General features: G+C 38.9%; 1 protein-coding gene across 6 annotated transcripts in view; it reads left to right on the top strand.

The window, feature by feature from the left end:
• LOC104928131 (adhesion G-protein coupled receptor D2) overlaps nucleotides 1–27,032 on the top strand; it is an 83,632-nt gene that overhangs the window by 19,668 nt on the left and 36,932 nt on the right. For 4 of the 6 annotated variants that reach the window (XM_027289860.1, XM_027289859.1, XM_019256713.2 and 1 more), the window contains exons 21-22: nucleotides 22,563–22,604; nucleotides 26,502–26,556. In XM_027289860.1, the coding sequence (XP_027145661.1) occupies nucleotides 22,563–22,604; nucleotides 26,502–26,549 (90 nt within the window). In that variant the 3' untranslated portion in view covers nucleotides 26,550–26,556. Of the gene's footprint in view, nucleotides 1–291; nucleotides 1,193–22,562; nucleotides 22,605–26,501; nucleotides 26,557–27,032 lie in introns of those variants that run through there. The other 2 variants (XM_027289863.1, XM_027289862.1) reach the window with 2 other exon arrangements.

The raw sequence follows: 27,032 nt of genomic DNA, 5'->3' as shown, positions 1-27,032 counted from the left end.
TGGTTGTCTGTTTGTTCAGTTGTCTATATCTGCCTATGAGTCTTATTTAATTTAATAGAAGCATGTGTAAAAAAAACCAAACAAACAAATAACAACAACCCAAAAAAAATAAAATAAAACAAATCTAGTGATGACAATTGCAATTGCTTCCTCTTTTTAAAGACCGGATCCTCAAACATTATTCCGGGTCTTGCATGCCACACAGGGCAAAGCAATGCCAATAAATAAAGTAAATCAGATTATTTTGTCATCATGTGTTTTGTATAAGTGTCTGTTGATGTGTGTTAACAGGGTTGCTGGGTAGCTGTAAGAGGCCCCTGGTAATAACCAGCTGCTCTAGCATAATAGAGCTACATAGTGTGTCTTTGATAGGCCTCAACAGGTCAGGACACAACAGGAACCCTACCAGGCTCCAAGCTGCTCCAATGACACACTGCTGACCCCGCTGCTCTCTGGTCTGCATGGGGTGTAGTGACACTTAAAGTGGTAGCGCTTAAAATCCTCCGTACATCTTAAGGTAAAGTACTTATTGCTGCGGCTGTGTTTCTGTTCACTTAATTAAATACTGTGACTCCTTTTCAGCTTTTGCTGAACAAAGTGGATATGTGCTAGTATTATAATAATACAGCCACACAGGACTGTTAGCATGGCTATATACTTTTGAACATGGTCCATTTTGTCCTCATCCTTATTATTGATCCAGTATCTTGATTAGGGCCTTCATTACAATAGACCACTGTGGTCCTGTAGACGACAGTCTCACCCTCCTCAATGCCACTGATGCCTTTGGGAGAGCGAGCACATAAAGATGACGAAATGTATGAAACCGTAACAACAATAATGTATGCAAAACCTGAGCTCGTAGGCAGGAGATAAACATTTTAAAAAATAAATAAAAATGCTCAAGTTTTTTAGGAAATCGTTTTTTATTTGCGGCCGTTGTATTTTCAATGGAGCCAGCCAAAGCAACATAAAGCTTAAGCGGCAAGGCTTTACTGTTAAATCAATAAAACAGATAATGTTGACAAGCCTTTTTCATTGCACTCCCTCATGCCCTCCCTGCTCCCCCGCTTTCCCCAGCATCCTGACAACACCGTCTGAAGTGTCTCTACTGTTCCTGTTATTTTTCTCAATAGACACCTGAGCAGGCCATTTTGAGCATAAATGCATGTCTGCTGCACTCATTTTTTACTTGTTTTAATAAACGATGGCAAATGATTCTCAGTTTGAGTGAAAGTAGCATCCAGGATATCTCTATGTATTACACTTCATTACCACTTCATCACCGATGTGTAGGATTTATTTAAGTTTAATGTTTGGCTTTGAAAAAGCAACGAAACAAAGGAGCATATTTACTTTTTCCTTAATTACTCTACTGGTCCTTTTAAAGCACCTTATTTGCATCTCTAGTTCTTGCAGCGTACGCGACATGTTATTATTTTGATGTTCAGGATTTTTACCAAACTCAGTTTTGATCATTGTACAAACATTAAAAGGTTTTATGATGCTTCCAAAGCCCAATGGTCGAAAAATCAACCTATAACAATGTCATGCCTTGCTTCATTTCAACCAAGAACATGTAAAACACAAAATTGTATTTTATGTAGTTTGCATTGGACGGCATTAACGGGGTGCATACAGAGTTTTGAGTGGATATTCTGATCCCCTAAGTCGATTCCAACTTCCTAGTCTGAGCCAGTAGTTTTTATGAACATCTTCACCATAAATACAGGCATGCCTCATCTGCTTCCTTATCAAGCTAGAGATAAATAGTGTCTGTGTGTGTGTGCGCATGGGTGTGTGTGTGAGAACAAGACAGAGGGAGAGAGAGAAGGGGGACGAGGGGCTCTTTGGGTAGCCCATAAATCGCTCCACCCTTCGTCATCCAATCTCTGGGCAATGTCATTCAAAACCTCTGCACTATCCATTACCTGGGAATAATAGGCTCCTGGCCATGCAGTGTCCATCTTATTATTAGCCCATAACTTTAAACTATCAATAACTTTGAGCTGCAGAGGGAGGTGGTGGGGGGGCAAGAGAAAAGGGGAGAGGGAGAAAACAAAGTAGAGAGGTGAAGGAAGTTAGGGAGTCGGAAAGAAAATGTTAGGGTAACGATTGTCTACCGCAAGTTGCTGAGAGTACAAGTGACTCCCTGTGGTTTGTTTTGGTAACTTTGCAGGCAAGGTATTTGTCAAGGAGGCGTACTGTTATTTCTGTTATGTCGGCTTGCTGCCTGTGGAGGGCAACCCTGTGCCTTACCATTACACTGTGGAAATATAGAGAAATCAATGAGAGAATTTATCTGAGCCATTTCATTCATATCGCATTATGGTCTTTTATGTCACAGAAACTGATGACAACAATGTTTTCACCTTTCTTATTGAAATGAACAGACTGGTGAGTGATAGCAACATTTCACAGGCATTCAGTAAAGCTTTAAAAGTGAAATGTACCAGTTCACTCAAAGTTAAATATGACATATTGTATATGTTTATGACTAATGCAGAAATTGTGTATTAGTTCAGTATTTAATAATTTCTTCAAATTGTAATTTTAATGAGCACATGAAAAGCTCTCTTTCAGGACCTTTTCAGATTCACAAGCACATTTTGTTAATAAGTGTAATTATTTCAAACTCTATCTGTGTAACTGCTTGTTACATATTCCATTAGTGTTTGCTTGTCATTATCATGAGGCTATCAGTAGTCACAAGTCGAATGTGGGGTCTCAAATAAGGCACTGATTCACATTAGACCACCCAAAGCTTTATTAGACGTCCAATAATTGACAGTGAAAGTAACCTTTTATCTGAGTTGGAATTGTTTTAATTCAAAATGAATGGTGTTTCCATTAAAACCTATGCGGCACCACCTTGCTTCCATTAAACACACACACACACTCACACACTCTCACACTTGGCTAGTGGAGCATGACATCAGAGTGTATCCAAGATATAGATATGATCAATAGAGTGTTGCTCTCCTTATTGATTTTTGCCGTATGGGAGATTTGTTGTGTGAGTAAGCAATGCTTTTACAGCATCTGAAGTGATTGTTTTTTTTTATCTGTCCTGTAGCTCACTTACTACAAAATTGTATTTGTACTCCTACTGAGGTCGATGGTTCTATTCCCAGTTAAGCTTAGAGCACAAAGCATGGCATTATCGCTACTAGAAAGGTATATGCTCAGACTGTAGTATTGGGAGTTTATCAGCCTTTTATCAGCCAGGTATGTCACTAACCACAGCTGAAAAATACTGTTTGTAAAATCTGATTAAAAAAATATCTTTTTACATTAGTTCCTCATTGAATTAAATTGACTGTCTTTTTTACTTGTTGTTAGGGGATCATTTCTTATTCTATATTTGTATATTGAATATATTGAGATATTGTTATTGTTTCTTCTGCTCAAAATATGTGCCACTTCAGTTTTGCTGTGAGACTTTTTTTTGGTGATTTTTATGGATCATTGAAGAGCTCCTGACCAACGTAAACTGCAGGAACTCTGAACTCTGAATTATTGTTCCACTTCGGATGCTTTATACTAAATGGAAATGTGGAGAAACGTCTGTCAGTTCTGGCATGAATTTGATTAGCTAATCAGTATCAGCCTTTTATGACTCATAACCATTCTCACTTGCCCCATTAAGGTGAAATCTTTCCACCAATGGTGTGTATGCATTTCCAGACCTCATAGCCGGCCGGCCTCAACATAAAAAAAAAGTTCATATGCACAGACAATTTTAATTGTGCTTCAGTATTTTCTGATTTTTGAAAACAAAACTTACAGATGGTCAGGATCACATGTAAATTTAAAAAATACAATCCAATAGAGCTAGCATTTTCAACATGTTGCCATATAGTTTTGTTTATGTTTCGACAGTGTAATAGAAATTACACCCTTACACTAGATATTGGACCACGCTGAGACCTGTCTTATCATAGAAAAACAGATCTGCACACATGCATTACACACTGCTACATTTGAATAAGTTTTGTTAGTGTTTACTTATGCTAATGACATACCTCTGTTTTTAAAGTTAATCTTGGTTCCAAAAGATTTCCATGTATAAGAACAAGTCAGTGATCTGTAAATGGCATACAAATCAGATGTAGGGTTTTGTTTATTTTTCCTGCTACTTGTTTTTTGCAGACAGAGTAAAACCAACAAAACATCTGTGAATGAGGCCTGATGATTTTTACGGGAACCCTTATTTAGATATTTAGGCTTTAACAGGCGGTAGGCAGGAGTGAAAACTTTCCTATATACTATAAGTGGGAGAAAGTGCGCCCTTAATATTACCTTGAGGCAACCTGCAGTTTTGAGGCTCTCGTAAAAGCCGGAGTAAAACCATCTCCATACTTGTTGTTGAACTGGAAAACTAAATAAATCACGTGTAAGTGGATCCATATTGGGGTCTCTGTTTTGTCTTAACACTGTCACTTATTAATCAGGTGTGATGTACTTTTGCTGTTGTCTAGCAGTGTGATTCATGCATCCTAAAAAGCTGGGGAATCAAAAATATGTGCCCAAAATATTATTCAACCTTTATTTTAACTCTAACCCCATATTGTCCAGTGCAGAATTAGAGAGCATTCACTGTTAAATTGGCCAGGTAAGAAGAAACGTCAAAAAAATCGGGAGAGCAAAAGCAGAGACGAAACCAGTGGATGAAAATAGTTTTGGCTGGCTTTGCTGAGCGTCAGCCAAAAGCCACCAAGAGGTAACGGTGGAGTATGTGTGTCTGTGTCCGTGTATGATCCTGCACCAATTTTCTGGAGAGCAGCTTGAGCGTCTTTTTATGCAATAGCCCTTAGTATTGTCAAGGCATGCATGTGTGTATGTATAGTATGTGTAACCACTTGTCACCATTACTCACAACCCCCCACAGACCAAGGGGTTAGGAGTTGTTTTAATTTCTCATTTGGCTGAAGAAATAAAAACAGCAGAACTTGGATCTAGTTCCCCAGTCAGTCATCTCCAGTCCACTCCTTTGGACCTGCACAACCAGCCCATTCAAAGACAAATTTTCCCTTTCCCGTTTCCCCTCCCTGTTTCTTTTTTTTTTTGCTGCTGTACCATGTTGGAACTGAGGCTCTCCCATTTGAGGATTGATAATAATACTTTTGTTAATGAGCTGCAGTAGCTAACATTTAGCCGATATTTAGTATTTTCTTTTTTAAATGATGGATTTAATTCCAACAGTGTCGCTGCTGACTGTGCTGACCGCTGGGTGGAAAAGCCAATCAAGCAGCAATTAGACTCCATACTGAGAAATGTATATTTCATGAATTATTTTAGGAGTTGAAGCAGCTGTTCCAAAAAGGTGGCCAACACAACTAATCTAGGGCAGTAAGCATGTGATTAAACAAAATATATTTTGTATAAAACCTATTCTAAAAATGTTCACAGATGTATACGGAATAGATATTGGTTGTGGAAATCCGTGAGGATTTGATACACTGGTTTTGTTGTTCACTGTTCAATAAGTGGTTTTATAGTAAAGTTATCAGAAAAGGAGAAAAGCGTATTTTCCAGCAACCTTGGTTATAACTAAGTCCCTGCCGCCTATTCACACACTGTATAGGCATACATACACATACATGGACACGTGAAGGAGCATACACACATGCACACATGGCAAACCTCTCACTGGTTAGATTTTGGAAATGGGAAATGTTTCTCATTGTAGATTGTTTGAGAAAGCAGCGACGGTCTTCCCTTGACCTCCTTATCTTACATCAAGCACAATTTTAAAAATGGCCATCTCTCCCAGTGGAGTGGAGTTTACTGGATGCACTGGGACTGGATTCTGGATGATATGCTGTTTGAGGGACATGCTCTCGGATACACTCATACTCTACATGTGTTTGAAGGTGACTTTTCAATCCCTGGCAGACAAAATTATACCTACATGGGGTGCTACAATATGTTTATATACTAGATAAATGTGTTATGTGCTTACACGGTATATATAATGAATACAGTAATAATTACTTTTGAATAGTTTTATATCAACATTTAAAAAAATACAGTCTTTAAACTATGTTAATCTTTTTCAAATTACAAATATTATTTCACATTAATAGTAGCCATTAAATCATTAAATATTAACATACACGTGTTTAATAAGATTATTAAAAATAATGTTTAATAATGTTTAAAGACCATGAAAAGATTTTCAAGTATTATGCCTACGGAATTACAGAAAAACTGCAAGGGTGATGAAAACTTTTAAGTTAATGTAGTCATAGGTAAAATCATCGAGATTTATTTATAAATCCCTATTTTAATTAGTGTCTTGGATAATTATGAGGTGGGGTTAGAAAACAAACAAATAAATGCACAATATCATTGTTTGCATTCCCATTGCCTGAGAAAATAACTTTCCCTTTGAAAAGGAGTCCACTGTTTGCGTTGCATCCTCAATTACCAGCCGCAGCATTAAAACAATATTCAAACGGGATACCAAGGTCAGCACTGACTCCCACCACGCTTCTCTGAGATGGCACTTATAATGAGGATGTAGCACCGCTTTTTAAGTAGTGTATTTATAGTGTGTTTTGTCTCTACTTGTACTTTTTTTTTTCTTTTTGTCTTTTCATCTTTTGCTGTATTTGTACGTTTGTTTGTTTTTTAAAGTTTGCACAGTATTCACATTAGAGCTCTATTCCTCTAAATCTCCGAATGCTGTTTGTTCATCTGCTTAAAGGGAGGATGTCTTATAGACAGAGGATTAATTCAAGATATTACCATCAAGGTTGTGTGGAAAAGCCCTTGTAAAAAAAATAAGTACTATTGAAATGAACTGAAAAGGAGTCCGTGAAAGAAGCTGGTAAAAAAAAGTCAACCTATGTTCTCTTCTGCTGTCTGGGAGTGAAGAGACGGACAACCAAAAAAGAGCAAAGAGCAGCGGTAATTCAGATGAAGGAGGACTGATTTTTTTGGGTTGGGGGGGGGGGTGTGAATGAAATTACTATCGGAGAGATCAGTTTTTTAAAAACTGGCCTGGGAAAATAAAGCGGTGAGAATAATAGGCTTCCTGTCAAAAGAGGCGAGAGAATTCCTGTCATTGCTCACACCGACACCCCTAAGACCTCTCCTTGTGTTAAACCCGCTGGCATTTATTTGCCTTAGAATTACCTGCCAGCTCAATTTAGTAATAGCCTGTGTCATAAGAAAGCAAACCATCCCCTTTGCCCCTGCCCTATCATACCTGTATGTCTGCACTGTGTGTGTGTGTGTGTGTGTGTGAGAGAGAGAGAGGGAGAGAGAAAGTACTTTCATTTCACTACTTCGTTGGTGCTTTGATGCACATTTATTAATATGCCTGTGTTTATAGTTGTTTGCTTGTGCGTATGCATGTCAACAGGCGTGTTATCCCGTCAGCTGACTCCCAACTTTGTGACCTCACTCCTTCTCTTCTTGCCACCCCCGCCCCCCTCATCCAACCCAGACAGCCAGCAGCGTCAGGAACAACTCCGACACCCAAAATTACCCACGTCGAAACAATGACCGCTCTATTTATAAGTTCACTGCCTAGCCTTTTGTATTGGTTGACACCACTTCACTTGTGCACACACACACACACACACAAACTCACACATATCAGTGATGGCTGGTGGTGACTAGGTTGGGATTGCCCTGGTTTTCCTTACCCTGCCACGTCGCAGCAGAGCTGTAGATTTGTCCCGCTTTGATGTATACTTTGCGGGTAATTAGTGAGAACTGGGTCAGCACAGGGCAAGAAAGCAAAACCCTGTTGTTCTTCTAGTGGGTGGGTGGTAAGGAGGTGGTTGGATGGATTGGTGGAGGGGTTGACGGTGCCGGGAGGTTAAAAGGCTGTCAAATATCAGCTCCAGTTTACATATAAGCCATTTTCTATCTGCTACATTAATGTTAAAGCAAATAAACGCTGCTGTCTCTCTTCTCTTTTTTAAATCATTTCAATATATGGAAAATGCGATTATGTTCTGCTGCTTTGTTATCAAATGATGTAATTAATTGGTAATTTTCAACTTATAAGGTGCTTTCTAAAATGAGAGAGCTTGTGCAGTTTGATTAAAAAAAAAACACAAAAAAAAACATGCTTACAATCTCAGACAAATAATAGCAGCTGAATTGATCTCTATTTAGGTCTGGTAAAGGTCTCCTGTTCTTAATCCCACATCACTCAGGCTTTATGTTTCTTTTTCTATTGTCAAGTCTGTTCAAAGTTCTGTTCAAAATTAGTATTAGATGGTTTATACCAAACATACTTGAGATATATTACTATTTAATGAATTGGAAATTCAAATTTGTACTGAGTCAGCTGGCCACTGGGATCATTTATCTCTATAATGATACATGTCTGACTGAAAAAGAGAAGAGGAGTGTTTCTCTACATATACTAATTTATAAAGACTGGCATTGTCAAGGGCAGTTGTGCTTTTTGATTTGATATTTAGTTGCTATGATAAACAACCTGCTTAAAACAAAGCTGAGATAATATTGTTTAATTGACTAAACAAATTGAAATTGTACATCTCATGTCTTTATACTTACACAGCGATTAAGAATTAAAAGATAGTGTTGGAGGTTGATTGAGGCAAGATGTAAATTATCCTTTGTTGAGAGGCTGAGCATTAATTAACTTAAACATTCAGAATAGTAAATTCTGAAATGTACACGCATACACGTCTTCTTAAATTAAGGTCTATTTCACAAATGCCATCAATTATAATTTTACCAGTCAAGCAAAATTCATTTTTGACAGTAACTCCATTGAAACATGACAAGGGCCCTTTAACATTGTACAGTACTAGTGTTAAACAATAATCAAGACAACTACCTGTAAACATGGGCAGGTCATTAAGAAAGCATTTAGCACAATGTAAATCCCATGCACAGATGATTTATGGACAGTGTGTGGAGGTGTCTGGGGAGCAGGGCGGCTACCTGTGTATTTAACTACCATTACAGCATTGTGTGAAAGTAAACAAAACAGTGGCGATGGGAGCTGGGGAACAACAGCTCTGGCAGCAGGACACTGATTGGGATGTTGATGTTGATCGTCCCAACTGGCCTCTTGCCCTTCCTGCTGTGGCCCCTGCCTTGCCCCCGACAGATACCCTAGGTCATTTCCTATGCGCGTCAACGCACAGAGATATACACTCTTCCCGGTGAGTGTTTACAGGCACATGCTGATTCCTATTAATCTGCTTCTTGTCGGGACAGGGTGGAGGGGAGGGTCCTGGTGGGTTTGAGTTGGAATGGGAGGCCGGTGAAGGTGGGTAAAACATTCACACACACAGAACCTGAAAGCCTCTCTGACAGATTGCACCAGGCCTGGACTTCTTTTTACATTGAGCAGATGTGGTCTCCCACTTGTTTTCCTTAGTAATTATCCCTCATTAAGTGAAAGCATGTGCCAATCAAACGGCTTGAGAGCAAGAGCAGGGCCTGGGCCCGGACAGAGAGAGGGAGAAAAGGGGAGGGAGGGAGGGAGGCAGAGAGACCTATAGCCTCATCTCCACCGTTTTTTAAAGCACGGTGTCATTTCAGAGTCATTACTAGATTAAAGGCAAGTCTTACTGTGGTGCAAGAGAGCTGCAGCAGCTGCAGCACTGGCATTATTATGGCTCATTTGACTTTCTAGTGGTTACAAATTTGATGATTATCACATTTAACACTTGCCATGTTCAATTAGAGCTTAATGCCAGACAGATCTTCAATCATAAAAGGTGTTTTTGAGTCATTTGCTGCATTTTTATCAAGGCATTCATTTCTTTATTCATTTCCAATATTACACTCTGTTGACATTGAACATAGTCTTGCCTTTAAATGTATTAAACATCTAATCAAAGGGCTTTTTTAATGTGAATGTGTTGTGAATATATTGATGTTCTTTTTTATTTCAGCAAACATGGAAAAATATTTTTTAATATATAATAATTATATTAAATATATTAAATTTGACAGGTGATCATTGATAGGACTGCACTGGGATGCTCATGTCGCTCTGTTAGGAGTTGTTTGTGGCCAAAACATGAATCAAAAGATCTTGATAAGGATATATATAGTATGACTCATTGCTGAGCTCGTTTTGCCCTCTGGTAGTTACATTACTTCCATAGCTTCTCTCATACATTCTCTCTCCCATATGTAAATGTGAATATAAAAACAAACCCCTAAGATTTACAGATTTTAAATTCCCTAATAGAAAATGATGTAAAGAATATATTTCTTTTTTGTTTTTTTTCCAAACTCCGTGTCCTGCCATGCATTTCAGACAGTGACAAAAACACAAGTGATCACATCAAAAGGGGGGCTGGGAGAAAATAGTCAAGTCTGCTCCAAAAAATAAAAGAGAGGGAAAGCAAAAAAACGAAGATATATGAAGTCTTCATGTCGATGAACTACCATTCATTTTCACTTTGAAGTCCTGCGAACCGTAGTGAAGTGTGATTGCATGTGACAGTTGCCGCGTCTGCCGGTTTATCATGATGGATACACCCTGCCACCACGGAGGTGCTGTAGCACATGCGCACACTCATGTACACACACTCAAATACATGTATACAGAGACACATAGAAGTGGGTTTATACAGACACGAGTACATGAAGACAGACACGCATACGACCCAAATATTACACTTAGACATGCACACAGTTTTTTCAGCTCCTCTTACAAACTGTACGTTTTTGTAATTTCAGGCTACTGATCATTCATTTTAATCCTAGAAGTCTCTTTGTTTTGTTTAACATTTTGCCCAAAGAAGATTTGAAGATATGTTTTAAGGTATTATTTCAACTTTTTAAAGACGCAAGACAGAAGCAGACAGTGACATGAGAGGTGTGTGCAGCTGCTGCTGTATCGTGATAGTAGGAAATGTAAGGGTTGTTTTGCAATTTCTTTATGAGCGCGTTCTACTTGCAGTTATCTATTACATAAAAAATACGACACATATACACACATTTAATTAAAAAATAATAGTACTGCTTACATTCAGAGTGACTTTGTATCTGTTAAAGTGTATCCAAATGTATCTCTTGTCATTTACATTACAAACAAATACAAGGTCACAGATACGGCACTATAATGCATCACACAATTCACACCACTAAAAAAGTGAAAGATTCTCTCTCTCTCTCTCTCTCTCTCTCTCTCTCTCTCTCTCTCCTACACACTTCTCGATCTTGACACATGCCATTAACCTCAGCTCGGCTCACCTCAGCTGGGAAACAGGAGAGCAAATGCATCCCATAATGGTACCTGGAGCAATCTTTTTTCCTGTTTTGTCCCCAAAAGCAACTTGTTCAGACTTTGCATATTGCACCCATTTGTCATTGTTAGGGCACTGCAACAGTCTTGTCAGAGGTGCAATTTTAGGTATTCCGTTCCAATGTATGTATGTATGTATGTATGTGTAAGGTGTGTCTTTGTGTGTGCACATGCATCTGTCAGGTGATTGTAAATTTGCTTTCAGGCCTAAGAATGTGTGCATATGAATAACTGGACACTTCACACATCAGCTCAACAAGAACAGACCAAGGATGAACTCCATTGTTCCTTGAGCAAAGTGTACAATCTGTATGCAAAAAACACGGTTCCACATATTTCTTTCCACAGGTTAGGCACACTCGCATAGTACAAGTAGTGTATAGGTAAATTTCTTACTCGTCATTGATTGCTAGAAACTATACCTTTGGCTAGGTTATGTGTTCGGAAGATTGTGTTTGCAGGTGGGACAGTAAGGGTGTGCTAGGGTGCATATACTGGGGAAATAGTGTGCATTATGACTTCCTAGTGAAGTTCCTCACTGCCTAGGAGAAAAAAAATACTGTTACACTGATACCTTTTGTCCCTGACCCTTTAGAGGCAGGCTGGCATGGGGCTCCCGTCCCCTCCTCAAGATGACAGTCTAACTGACTGGATGTGTGTGTGTCAAAGAATGAGTGATCCAAATGTCTTAGTGATGTACAAGTGGTACAGAAAACGGAACAAAAACTTTGACCCCACCCTTACACACAGACTTACACAGTATACTGTAATATGTCATTGTGCAATCAATAATGTGTCATCCAAGTGAAAATGCAGCTGGGGTTAGACTACCTTTTTGTGCTTCACAAACTATCGTCACCATTGGCTAACCTTCTCTGCCCTGTTGGCATAATCACGATCATTTCTCTCATTAATGTGAGAACAAAGTTGTTAGTGTGCAGTATAAGTTTGTGGATGAATTTATATCCATATATCTAAATGTTGGATTGTACTGTAACTGCATACATATCTACTGCATGTGTATAGACTCAGGGTATAAACATTTATGTGTATCTACAGTACAGATGTTATTATTAATAACTTGAGCACCGTACAGTGCAACAGAGCCCATGTATGTATGTGGACGCACGTGTGTGTCCATGTGTATAGTTCCTATAAACCAAACCCAGTCCCCAGCTGCTGTTTTTCAGGACTTATTCACTGCCAACATTTTTTCCTCGTTGTCAGTGGAAAACTATGCAATTAGAAAACACACTGTGAGATTGACAGCGGGATCACATACAATTTGACAAGGGGGCGCCACAGAAAGGCCCGTTGGATACCTAAGTATTTTTAATTAAACAGCTCTCTGCACTGACTGCATGCTTTCACTCGCCAGTTCAAAGACTTCTGCTTTGACCCATGTGTTAAAAGTTTGTATCAGTTTTCCATGGCTGTGTTTTGCTTGGCGCCTAAGACACGCAACCCTAAATTGTCTTGTTTAAAAGCTAGTTTGTTTACAGTTCACTCTCTTCCCCCCCCCCCACATTACATTTCCACATGTGTGCAGTGTGATCAGGTTCAGGGTGTAGTTACCCAATCCCAACAGGCCCGGTTTGTGTAAACGCCTCAGAATTGAGTTAATTTTAAAGAAGAAGAAGAAGTAGAAGAAAAAAAAAAGTCATGTGTATTAGCAAATGGAAAGATTCGCTACACGAGTCTATCACCCGTTCATCCCCCATCATTCTAGTGTATTTAAACGTTAAAACAAGTAAAATAGAGTGCTCATCTGTTACTTGGTCGCTTCATCAATAACATTTGTCCATCTGATGTAAAATCGATATGACATACACTGACACAATGCCAGAGCAATGGCAAATGTGCAGTCGTTTGTCATCGACTGGCAATAAAGATATGTCAGAATTGATTTTAGCCCATTTTTCCCCACCTCTCTCTCTCTCTCTCTCTCTCTCTCTCTCTCTCTCTCTCTCCCTCTCCCTCCCCTCCGTCCGCCATACTCTTTTGCAGTAGCGGTACTACAAAAAAATAAATGAATGTTATTATGACTGAGGCATGCTCAACCTTGCCAAACTCAATTAATATTGGAGCAAGGGGCTGTAATGATTTGAGGGCCTGCGTGTTATGTTTTCACTGAAATGCCCTCCCAGAGATGTTAAAAAAGAAAAGAGGGATAGATGGATGGATGGTTGGGTTGAGTCTCTGGTGGGAAATGTGTTGTTTTGGCCTCCGCTCAATATAGATGTTTTTAACAGACCTACAAACTCTTCCCTGATTTTTCTTTTTCGTTTTTTGCTTTTTTTTTTTTTTTTTTTTTTTCCTCTCAATTCCAATCCAATTCTGGGTTAGCAGCCAGTGTAGTGTTTTGTTGCCCCATCATAAAAAAAAAAGAAAAAAACCTCCTCACTGACCTTGGATTCATATAGTTAGATTCTTAAATCATGTTTAAACTGGAGGGAAATGCCCAATATAGTAGTGTGTTTGTTGCTGAGTGGTGTTGGAGTGGAGTTTAATGTGGTTTTATTTCAAAGGCGTCATATATATATGATATTGAACCATTCACGTATTAAGTTTATGTTTTAACAACTTTATTGCTAAATAAAAAAGCAGGTCCTCCATAACTATCTCATCTGCCTACAACAGCCTGGTTTACATTTAAAAAACACAGGAAGAGTTTTTGGGATAGGATGTACATATGCCGTATATATGCCGTATATATGAGCTCTAATTGCAATCACCATATTGTTGCTTGTGCCTAGCAAGCACAAGCAACAATATGGTGACTGCAAATGTGCCATTCATAACAAGGGTTTTCTGAATGTTAAATAGAAAACCCAAACACATTTCATGCAATTATTCATTTTATTGTGGTGTTCTCAGGTTTTTCAACACCAGTGGTCAGTTTTTCTTTACAAGGGGCTTTAGAACTCATTATATTTGTTAATAATTAAAAAACAAACTGGATTAAAACATTAATAATACAAAAATCTGGTAAAAGTCAAATTATAAAATTGCCATTTGTAATGCTAATACTGGAAAGAGCAGCAAGAGGTGAGCTCTGCAGATCATTACTTCAGTGCGTCGTGCACAGCTTATTGTGTGTTTCTGGACATTTCTGGTTCTTAAGGGGTTTTTCTTCCCCTGTACATGCAGTTTTTCTCTAGTGTCATGTGGCTCTACAGCATACGTGTGAGTGCTCCACTCTGTGTCCGCTGTGTGTATGTTTGTGTGTCAGGTTTGCCATCGCGGTTTGTTGCCGCTGGGTTGTGTGTACCCAAGTTGCGCCAGTGGTAGCGAGCAACATCTGTTTCGGGGTTGTTGTTCCTCTTGGCTGCTTTTCAATTGGATTTCCTCAAGCAGGGCCAAAAGCTGTCACCTCTGCCAGGCTCTGTTAGCAATCACCGCCGGCCCCTATATTAAGTAGGTGGTTCAGGGCTAAGCTAATAACTCTCCCTCCTCTCCTGAGCCATCACACACCAGTACTGGTGTTCCTGCCGGCCTCAGTGTGTGCCTGTTTGTATGTGTGTGTACACTCTCAGTTTTCTTCTGTTGCCATACACACTGTAGAGGCAGGCTGGCTTGGGGGTCCCCTGCTCAATATGACAGCCCAACTGACTGGATGTGTGTGGGGGAAAGAAACAGGGAGAGTCCTAATAGCTCAAAGTATGACTGATCCGATTTCCCTAATAATGTACAACAGGGTGGAAACAGGAAGAAAACTTTGACCCCGATCCCACCCTCACACACAGACTACATACTGTAATGATGCAAGTAGATTGACCTTATGTTTGATGTATTATATGTCTTTCTATAGAAAGACCATGGCTACACTTATATTTTTACCATTGTGCATTATTATGGCTCTTAATATTTACTTGAACAGCATGGTATTACTTCAAAAATAAAAAATAAAAATTCATGAATGTTTACATGGTCAATCAAAAAACTTGTCAGACTAAATAAAAATGTACATCAAGTTCTTCTAGGTTGGATTTGTATTTTGTCTTCCACTGAAAACATCGTAGTGTCGAGTTCGAGTTGAGCAAAGCTGGGTGTCAAAGCTTTTATTGGGAGGTGTTTACCTCATCAAACTGACAGAGTGGCAGGCTGCCCGTCTACCTGCCTGTCTGTCTGTCTGCCTGTGCGTCTTATTGCCCGCTTCTCTGGCCAGCTGGAGCAGTTACACAGAGCTGGATTTGAACTGAGGACCTGCAAAGTATCAACTCCCTGTTTCACAGCTTTGACAGACACTTTGATTTGACATGCCATGAGCAGTTAAAGTGAAAGTTATGTATACATGTTAATTAAACTGTTTATGCGTGGAGGGGTCAGAGACATTAGCAAGCCCCAGCGCAGAAGTGTGAATTTCTTTTCTTTTTCCCCCATCACAGCGTTTTAACCTCTTCTGTCTCTCATTTCCGTAATGATTACCAGGTGCGAGGGCAGAATTTTTCCTCCCCTTTTTTTTGCCAAGTGGGGATGCCGATAGCTCTATTTGTAAAAAATGTCTGTGTGTTTGAATTTAAGCTGAGATATTTGACGTCGGGTTCAGCTTGTTCGAATAGCTCTCATTTTTGGCATTGGGTGACACTGAAAGCCTGGAATTCTCTAAAAGGATGTGGAGGTTGCGGTCTTCAGCTACTTAAGAGAAAGCAGTCGTCAAGATGTCATTTGTGCAAAGTATATCTATTTTGATTTTTGATGTAGGGTTAGACAAGTATAAATCATTTTTGACATTGAGCAATAGCAGTGCCTGAAGTTCTCGTGAAAACTGCGTGGAACATGTGGTTTACAAGTACTCTACTGAAAGTAACCATTTGTGAAATGTTTCTGGACGTTGTTTTTTTTAGATCTGGAATGCGCTGAGATTCAGTCTAACTTGCTAAAGTAGCAATCACATTCTTTTGAATCATGGTTTTTAGTTCTAGTACTCGCTCAAGAGCAACCTAATTTATGCAAAGTGTTGACATGATAGACTGGCGTTCATTTATGACATTGTATGTTTGAAAAGGCTGAATTTATTTTCCCTGAGAAACAATGTAAAGCTTGAGGTTTTAAAAGACCGTGCCTATGTTTTCGAGTGTTCTCACATTACTGCAAAACACATTGTACTGCTAACCAAATCATGCTGAGGATGGGCAGATGATTACCTCTCATAGCTTGAAAGTCATCTTTGAGCTAGATGACTAGGCTGTAGACAGTCACCATATTCAACATTGTGTAACTAGTCTGTTGTCCAATACGTTATCTATCTATCTAAATAAATTAAAATTCTAACTTAAAATACACCATAGTGCATATGTGTGGAATATGTGGAAATACATGTATCGCTGGCAGAAGCCTGTCTGGCACCAAATGTCCACAGGCGTACAGGCTAAGGGGATCACTAAGACAGAGACACTGTGTGAAGTGGCTTTGTTAACCTTTGTTAGAAAACCTCTTTGGTTCTGAACCTGTATTATTGGATTGAAATTGAATGTGACCATAGCTGGCTATAGCCCTGACACTGGTGCATAACATACTTGCTGATTAGTGCAGATGATGACATTATTATGTAGTATTAGTCATGAGAGTGACTGCCAGTATAGACTTAAAGATAATTCCACTTAATTTCAACCTTGTGTATTTCTCACAGATTAAATACATTGCCATAAATAGAGTACTGGATGGACCACTCAAAGCGCTATACACTGCTATACACTGTACTCTGCATGTCACATTTACCCATGCCCACACACATTCATACACTGATGCAGATCCTGCTATGTAAGAAGCCAACTGCTCATTACAAGGTAACTAATAATTTAAATACACAACCAGGCACACCCTGGGCAGCCTTGATATGCAGACTACAGGGAAATAACCTAATGACCCTTCATATTCATTTGTTCACTCTGGTATGTTTTCATATGTGAGGCTGGCTCTCACTGCGGTTATATTGTCCTCTATTTCCCTTTGACAGTTGACCAATGGACTTATTCAAACTGGATTAAACAGATGACTAGCTAAATCAAATCAAAGTGGAAAGACTAAGTGTAGGTAGAAACAGAAAGGAACATCGTCACTTGAATCTGGTCCTGGTTCCCGTGGGTAAAAAGTATCCAATAATAAGAAAGAATGTGATATCTCCGAGTAGTATTGCAGTCAGTCCTCCAGTGTTAGTGTTAGTCGTTGAAAACTACACCACATATATCATTTTAATTTTTCAATTTAGAAACTTGAAAACTATTCCACTGTTTCAGGTAGCATTTTTCTATGTTCACATTCAGTCTGTGACAAGCATTTGAAAAGATTCATGTAAAAGACAGAGAAAACAAACAAACACAGAAAACCTGTTGGAGGCTCATGCAGCTTGCCACGATATATACATTGTTTTGCAGTTAGCACAACCCAGAGAGCCACAATAGCAACATTTATGGAAAATATGTCAGATTAAAATAAAGGAATGATACTTTGAAACATCCATTGTTTCTACAATTTGTTTTTTTTAAAAGCTGTACTGCACAAAAGTCATTATACCTCATGTTATGTTCTTATCCCCCCTCATATAAAAGGGAGTGCTAAGATGACAGCAGCCATATATTCCAGCAAGAAAGAGAAAGCTGCCCTGCCAGTCGCTGTCTCCTTGCCAAGACACTGCCCCCGTCCTTAATCATAGTTTTCATATCTTTACATTGAAATTTTTTTTCCCAAGGACAATGTCATAAACTTGCTGTTTTCTAAGATTTTTACCTGCCAGCACTGCGCTCCCTAACTTCACACATTTGGGAGGTTGATTGAGATGGGGAAACAGGAGTGCTGAAAGGTAATGGAGGGGGGGTAAAAACAAAGGCATTGTTCGCTGAGAATTTGTAATGATTTGTAACAGAAAGAAAGGTGGAGCGACTAACACTGGATGATGTCTATTATCTCTTTAATGTCGGAAGCAGGATTCAACCAGTGGGGCCCATGTAGACTTTTTGAATATCTATTCTATTTTGCCGTCTCTTTATTTGTCTCTCTCGTAACTTGTCTCTCTCTAACACAGGACTACTTATATGTGGAGGTCTCAGTTAACGAATTAACTAATTAATTAAGCAATAATTAAGATTACCAGGTCCACCAATACAGTTTTACAGGATAGCAATACTTGGATGTGTGTCTTAAAAATCATGCAAAACCTTTATTGTAGTATGGATATTGAAATAATGTTTGTAGAAATACAACAAAATAGTTATGTATATAGCGCCTTTCATAAGCAAAGATAGTGTGATAGAGTGCTTCACAATAAAAAACACATAATAAAAGCTAATAAGATTCAGAGCTTAAATAAAATCAAATCATTTAAATAATTATAGAAATTAGAAAATAGAGAGGCATCTCAGAGCATCGTAGAGAAGGACCTGTTTGACGGATTAACCAATTAAGAGCCACATCACTGATGATCACCGCACATAGTTAATACTTCAGACTGCTGATTAAGACATTATGGCCCACTGTGTCAAAGGCTGAGCTGAGTAGTAGAAGAAGTTGTGTACACACTGCAAGTCAGGATTTACTGAAAATAAATCATAGTCTTGATTTTATGTAATAAAATATTTTTTTGTGCACAATTAAAAAAGCCTTAAGCGTTTTATAAATTTTATGAAAAGGGCATTGATGAAAATAAAATATGATATCCGGCCAATTATTAGTTCGTGGCCACAGAAATACTTCAACATAATTGGAACGGAAAGGTCGTAGCCTCATTCCTGACAGCTACAAGTACATGTATCAACAGCCTTGTATTCCAGGGGAAAGTATCTTATAGCTTAACATTCACTTGTCTAAATATGTGAGAGGTCTCAAATAGGTTCTGCTCACTAGGAACTGATGCAGTTAACTGAAAATGTAAATTCAAACTGCAGTTTACCTAATAATGCTAGAGCTGTGAATTTAAGTGGAAAGGATATAAAACCTCTTTTTTTTGGCCAATGATCATAAGCTTTGATATTTCGGGAAGCTCTTTTGTAATTAATTATTATTTTCACATACTTGAAGCTATCAAGTAGACACACTTAAACACGGGCTGATGGACCACCTTAAACATTTAATGCACTTGCTGCTTTTAAGATGAGTGAAGTACAAGGACAGCAGAGGTGCAGAGGAATGTGGTACATTTCCAGAAGGAGGTAGAAACTGCTAGTAAACAGTACATGGATAAGAACCACAGCTTTCTTAGACAAAGTGCACAGTCTCTGATAAAAAGGAAGGCCCAAGTTGAGTTAAACAAATGCTATTTTCTGTCTTGCAATTGCAGCATAGTACATTTCTCTTGGGTGATAATGTTTTCGGTCAAACAGTGTTTGTTGGCTTTAACTTTTTAAACATACAATTGTTCCCTAATTAGCTGAATGCTAATTAATGTATGCTTCCCTGTTTGATGTACAGTATAGCAATACTTTGAAAGCAGTTGCGTTCATCCTTTGCATAAATTTGTAGCATTTGCCGCTGAGTTCAAAAGAAACAGGACCGGGTTTAGAAAAGCACGCATCGATTTAAATAATGCGGCCCATTTTTTGTCTCTGTTTGTTTTTAGTGGGAATATTAATGAATTAACATTTTAAACAATCTATCAGTATTGTTGTGCTGCCACTTATTTTTAACTCAATTATATTTTAATAGATCATTTTTCCTAATGTGCACCGTATGTTCTCCCCACTTTGTTCACTACACAACAAAAGATTAATTACAAATAAGAGGAATGATCAAAAACATGATAATCAAATTGCAACAGTAAGTTAGAAATTGCAATTCTAATGCAATACAATAGGGTATGTGTTGCAAATTAACCACCCACTGTCTCTTAGTGTGCGCTTGTGTCTATGTGTGTTTATATATGTGTGTGTGTGTGTGTGTGTGTTTATATATGTGTGTGTGTGTGTGTGTGTGTAAGAAAATAGTATGTTACCAGTATGTTTCCACACATTATAAGCTTTATATACAATATTTGCATTGTGCTTTGAGTAATTGTCAATAAATATCATAGTGTTAAATTGTACTTACATTAATTGAAAAAGAGTCATATTTTATCATACAGAGGCCATTTTTCAAACCTGTTTATGAGTGCACTTTTATAATTACGGCAATCTCTTTGTAGTGCTGCATTGACCAGGAAGTCTTTATGACACCTAGTTGGTAATGTGTACTTCAAGTAGCTTTTTTATGAGACTTTAAACTCTTAAATAAAAGCCAGTTTTCTTATGACAGCTAGGAGTTTATTCCCTACACACGTGATGCAGGAGGCTCTACTTCGTTTGTCCTTGTTTGTTTGATATAATGAAGCCCTGTCTGCTGAAATCATGAATCATTTGAAAAAGTTATCAAGTATGGCTGACCAAACCTAATTAGTAAAAGGGGAATGAAATAACATATTGCTTCTATTAGCATCTAGCAATCGGTAGGAATTGGTTTTAAAAAAAAGTCTCGCCATGTTGTGAAAGTGTGTAGGCCTACAGTCTCTTTGAGCCACGTTGACCGGGGCCGACTCAACAATAACACTGTATTTTAACAGTAGAGTAAGCTAACAGTTGAAAATTGATGAAAGATGGTGATATACCAGGTTGATATTTTTAACTTGAGAAAATGGCTTTGTAGCCTTTGCAGTCGAAGCATTTTGTTTTGTGAATAGTGACTGCCGAGTGGAAATGGATAGTTTAAGCATGAATCAGAAGACAAGTTTTGAAAGCCAGAAGTCTCAGCTCTAGTTGTACTTGTGCGACCGCTGTTGCTTTTGTAAGCAACCTTGTCAATCGCATTATGGTCACATTGTGCTAGAAGCACACACGGCACATTACATGCAAGTGTGAAAATAAAATCGCAGGTCGTGCCTGTTGTCTTCAGCATGTCAGAGAACCAGCGAAATAGTCCGTTTAAAGAGGATGGATGTCCTGAGATGTCACCTGACAGCCCGACAGGGCAATTCAGTCCCTGGAGGACAGGGGAGCAGCCAGTAGGAGGTGAATGGGCAGTAGCTCGGGCTAGAGGTCGTCGTTGTCGGCTATCGTCGGCCTGTCACTCTGAATGGGCCCCCAAATCATGTTGTCAATGGTGATGCATTGAGATCTCCCTCTGGCAAAAATTGGATGCTCCAAACTCAACTTGATTGATGCATTGACCAGGTTGTGCCTGCTTGTCCTCAGGATATGTCCTTACCTTCATTTAAAGATGACGAAACACACACACACTCTAAGCGGTGAAAGGGAAGAGATGTACTTTTAAAAGTTTTTTTTTGTGCTACGCGGGGCCACATAAACTCATCAAAGAATCTGCTGTATCTTTTCAGCCTTGAAATCTATAGAATTTTACCTGTCTTTTCATTTTTCTCTGTACATGTTTTTGTGGCACAGTTCAATCGGTGCTCTGAGCATGCTGTTCTCACTGTTTCTTTTAAACGGAACAGTATTACATTATGGCCTGAAGGTGAATGCACAGCTTGTACATTCAATGGATGCCACAATGGATTGGAATGAAAAATATCTGTTTTTCTGTGACCAAAAGTGCAGCCTTTATGCATCCAAGGGCATGGCATTCTCGGGCTCTGGGTACTAGCCGTGGAGTTTTGTGAACATGAAATATCTTCTTTTATGTGTCATTTTTTCATTATGCTCTCTCTGTCTCTCTCTTTCTCCGCTTTCCTCCAATGGTTTTCCTTAATAGTCTTGTCTGGTCTGAGTTGCTCTCTTTATGTGCGTATGTGTGTGTGCGCCGGTGTACGTCATAATATGTTTGTGTTCATATCGCCTATGTTTCCTCAAAATGTACGCCTATACGTGTCTCTTACATATGTGTGTGAATGCATGGACTTTGTGTGTCTACTTGAATGAGCTTGAACTCTGCTATGTGTGTGTTGTTGGTACTCAGTCATGTACTGGATGTGTGTTTCCGTGTCGACGGAGACACAGACTGAACACAGGCACTTGAGATTTTCTGTGTGAAACCTTGGGTATGAGCCTTTGATGACTTAGTGAGGGCTGGAAACGAGGAGCACGTATTGTAGACGAAACAAATGCAAGCTGAACCTTACAGATTTGCCCTACTTTTGAAAAGTTGTACTCTTTCAAGTATTCTTGCTTCTTCTCTCATTACTTTTCACTACATTCTCCTTAAAGTCTGCATAGCTGGCATAGAGCACAAATCAACCTATACTCATTACTTTTGATATGTTGTCTTTTTTTTTAGTGGAGGGTAAGAGAGAAAACAACTGTAACAACTTTGTCCTCCTCTTCTGCTCCCTCTCTCTCTTCCTTTCTCTCTCTCTCTCTTTCTTTGTCTGTGTTTGCAGGGCCTGTTCATCTTCCTGATATATGGGGTGTACAACACAGAGGTAAGTCTGCATTGTGTCTCAAGGCTGTCGGAGTGAATGAGAGAAATGACAAGTTTCTGATGGGCTTCCTGCTTAAAAGCTGTGTGGGTGGGGTGTGAGCGTATCTGTGTGTGTATGTGTGTGTCTGTGGATAGGAGGAGGGATGGCAAGGAGGGGAGGGGACATCGTTTCCACGCGAGCGTCCCACTGCCCTTCATGCTTGGACTAACTTATATGCATCCGAGTCCGACCATTAAACACTGACACGCCGCGGTTCTCAGCCACTCATTCCTCACCCACATTGGCTAATATTTCACTGCCTCTTTAAGTTTTTAAACTCACGGCCCTCCATTTAGCATCCTGACAAAGCCGCTGGCCAGGGCTTTGTGGGGCCCCAAGCGGTAACCATAGTAGAACAAAAAAAGAAAAAACAATATGCAACCAACAATATGCAGTGAAGGAGTGAGGATATTGTATTGAGATGCTGCTTTATTACCATTTAGATACGCTGTAGCTCTGAGGGGGTGGAGGGTGGATGAGTGGCAAGAGGCAGAGAGATGCGATTTAATGGATGAGGTGCAAGTCATGAAAATCACTCTTGGTCAAATCTCCCTCTTAGTCTATGTAAATAGGGTTAACTTTATATGTGAATAGGTGATATTGCGTCTGAGCCTTCTTAAAATACTGCACTTTTTTTTTTTTTAACTTGTGATCCATTTCTCATTTCTAGACATTTCCCATTCCAAACTTTAGGGAGAAAGTGAAATTCCTTGTGCTTGGTATCACAGTTAACAATTCAAGAAACTGAAACTTTGCCCCTGATTTAATAATAATCTTTGAAATGTCTGAAAAGCTGTGTAATGCAGTTGAAGTTGTTCAGTTTTCTGGTGATACAAATAAAAATAAAAAAGTAATTGCAGCATAACTAAGTTCATCTAATAAGCCATCTGGTAGAATCAGCCATGGTTGACAAGTCTTCAGTTTTGATCCATTAAAACATAACTCATCTAATTCATTTACTCCGTGTTGCTTTGACTGAAGGTCATCGTCACCGTATACAAGCATCTTTCTTTGAAGAGCTAGGTAACATCTAACTTATGTTACCACTTCTCCTTCTCCCGTCTGTTTCTTATGTTTTTTTTCCCCTCCAGACACCTTTATTTTAACCTTCCACCATAATCACCTCTGTCCATCTGGCCATATAAGAGGATATTTCTCATGTAACACCTGCATTTTCTGTCCTTTTATTTCCCATTTCATTGTTCCTTTTTCGTCACCCAAGTCTTCTTCAGAGCATGAAGAGCTGTCCCCGAGTCATAGGCGATGCACCAACAATGCAGAACCAGGGAGGGCTGACCCCTCACACTGAAAAATAAATCAACACTGCATTCTTGCTTAAGTGGCTTTTTTAGTGCTTGGGAATTCATTTCCTTATACTGATGTTGTCCTTGACCCTGGGGTCTTCACAATTTGTGAGCAGATCGTGTATATGTTCCGGTTTTCAAAGGATCACACTTCTTTGTTAACAAATAATAAAAATAAAAACACAAGTAAACCTGCCATTGTTCACATCTTTACATTTCTCTTTCTTTCTCTGAACCATTAACACCTTTACAGGGTGCTCATGTTTTTGTCCTCATGTACCCTGCTTGTATCTATAAGTTGTCTAACATCTAACACACAGTACCGCAGCTAATGGGGATGATGATATGTTTTTTTTTTGTTTCTTCCATGTCATCAAAATGGCAGAAAGAGGCCAGTGTGAGACAGGGAGGGGCTCTGTCTCACATTGCGTTCATTTAAGTTAACCGGCCTTGATGGCTGGGGACTGTAACCCCTCTTTTGATTACACTATCACACATTAGGCTGCTCTGTGTAACAAAGTTTATAGAGTGAAGAAAAACTTTGCTCTTTGTTTTTAGCTTGATACAACAAATTAGTTTATAGTCTTTAGCCTAAGCATCTGAGTGTGAAGACAATTTTCTTTGATATGCTAAAGAAAAGTGCCTCAAAGTCTGGAAATGCTCCATTCATAAGCCTGGTTTCTAGGCTCAATAATTACAAATATGGCATGCAAGACAATCTGTGTCTGCTGCTATTACACTCAAAATGCATCGTTTTAATTGCTAATTACCTGACAATAGCTTTCCATTATTCATTGCAATTAGCTTTTCCTTGGTGGTCACCTTGTAATCCCACGCTTTGATGACCTTTTATTTCCATCAGCTCCAAGGATGTCGGCAGGTGTTGTCGGGCGTGCTGCTTTCATATGGTAATCGCTTAGCACCTATTTACATGGGGAACCACGCTTTGCATCATTGCGAAACCTTGAGTGTGCGCAAAACCCCTTAAACACATAACGATCATCTAAAACAATGCCCTTCCCCTCATTGTCAAATGATTAATTAAGTTGTGTCATGTAATTGCCTCAGCTCGCCGGCTGCTTTTGATATCAGTGCAATCCCCAGGACTTACTTTCCCCATTAAATTGTGTAAAGACGGTATCTCTCCAACATCTGCACCGTGTCGAAGGCCTTCTGTGGATCTTGTCAGGAATAATAGGAGGGTTTTGCAAACATGATGCTGTTGATTCTGCCCTGTCACAAGACTCGGGGCCTCTTCATTATGTGTCCCTTCAGCGTTGGTATGTATGCAAAACATCCTCTGTATACACATGCTGCCTCTGAGGCTGTGTGTGTGTTCAGTGCACTGTCATAATTTATAACACGCTGCGACTTAATGAAGCCATAAGCCATAATGCATATTCACTAACGTGGTGGGCTGGGCTGGGATGGGCTGTGGTGATGAGTGCCCAGCCGCTACAAATTTACAGTGAGCGCTGACAATGTGCACAGACACACGCACGCGCATACACACACATACAGACCTCATAAATGCCAGAGGCTTTCCATAAAAGACTATTTAACTGAACTGCTCACACACATTTGAATATTATTCTCTACAAAAGGTAAAGTAATATTTTGTGGTAATAAATTATATATGTATATATGAACTTATACCTGTGTAATCAGTAAAATGTTTCTACCATACCAGTTGTTTAGTATATTAAGTTTTATATATAAATAAATACTAAATATATATATATTATATATATTATATAATATTTATTAGTTATTAAGTTATAAGTTAATTTTTTTTTTTTAAGGACAGACAAATTTTGTACTGTTGTCTTTTTTTGTGTCATATCAATCAAACAATGAAACATTTGATGATGATATTTATTATTATTATTATTATACTTTTTTCAAAATGCAATTTAGAAATTTAAAAGACCAATTGACCAGTTTAATCTAATTTAATTATTACTAGTCTCCAGATTAAGGTGTCTGATAATAAGCATGTAAATTACAATAAGATGGGGGTTAGTAAATTACAACTGTGTATTAAAATGATATTTATGTATCTATCTCTCAAATCTTGTCTGGTATTGTATGTGTTAAATGGCGGCATGCAGTTACTCTGTTTCATTCTGGAGTGTAAAAATGTAATCTGTTCTGCTAGGGCGGTCCCTTCTCCTCCAATAGCTCCATTTGTTGGTCCCGATGCTCTATGCTGACAGATGATAGCTTAAAGTCGTCTCCTTAGTTGCCAGCTCTATGTGTCATTTCAAGTCCCATTAGCCACTGGGACATACTGGAGCACCCTCTCACATGTACATGAACGCACACACACACACACACACACACATTTCCCCAACCACTGTCAGTGTCCTCAAACGTTCAAGCTTTGTTATTTCCCATCCACAGTCTATTCTCGTCTCTTCATTTTACACTTTAAATGCTTGCAGGACTTTGCAGTGAAAGATTTTTTGTTTTGATTCATTGTATGTGTGTTTCATTGAGTGCTGTGTCAGATACACTTATCTCTTTCTCTCCCCTCACTCTCTCTCTCTTTCAGGTTCGGAGCACGGTCAACAGGATCAAGGAGAGAGAGAAAAAGCGTTAATTTTTCAGTATGTAATCCTCTATTTTCCTGTGAGCAAGTGTATGTCTTAGTGTGTGTGTCTCTGAAACACACAGGTGGACAAACTCGATTTCCCTTTGCTTCTCCATGGTAAAAAGAATGTGTGTGTTATATATATTATATATATATATAATATATATATATATATATATATATATATATATCTATCTATATATATATATACTCCAGCAGTGCCAATGAAAGCTGGCCACAAAGTAACATTGTACATCTGCTAGCCTCTCACTAGTCGACAGTCCATGTTAGATGCCCTTATACATCAAACATAGACCCTCTGTAATAGCTCCCCCCCCCATCCTCACTCTGTCCATTGCAGCACCTTCATCCCAGCAATGTCAAGCTCTGTGGTGGGTTACAAGTTTCTAATCCAGGACAAGCAGTCCCCTGACATTAAAGTGTCAGGCCAGTATTTATACCTTGTTGGATGCTGCTTGTGTATGTGTGTGT

This window comes from Larimichthys crocea, chromosome XVII (genome assembly GCF_000972845.2).
Source record: "Larimichthys crocea isolate SSNF chromosome XVII, L_crocea_2.0, whole genome shotgun sequence".
Taxonomy (NCBI): domain Eukaryota; kingdom Metazoa; phylum Chordata; class Actinopteri; family Sciaenidae; genus Larimichthys; species Larimichthys crocea.
Note: the sequence above shows the minus strand (reverse complement) of the source record. Positions and strands in the feature narration are given on the sequence as shown.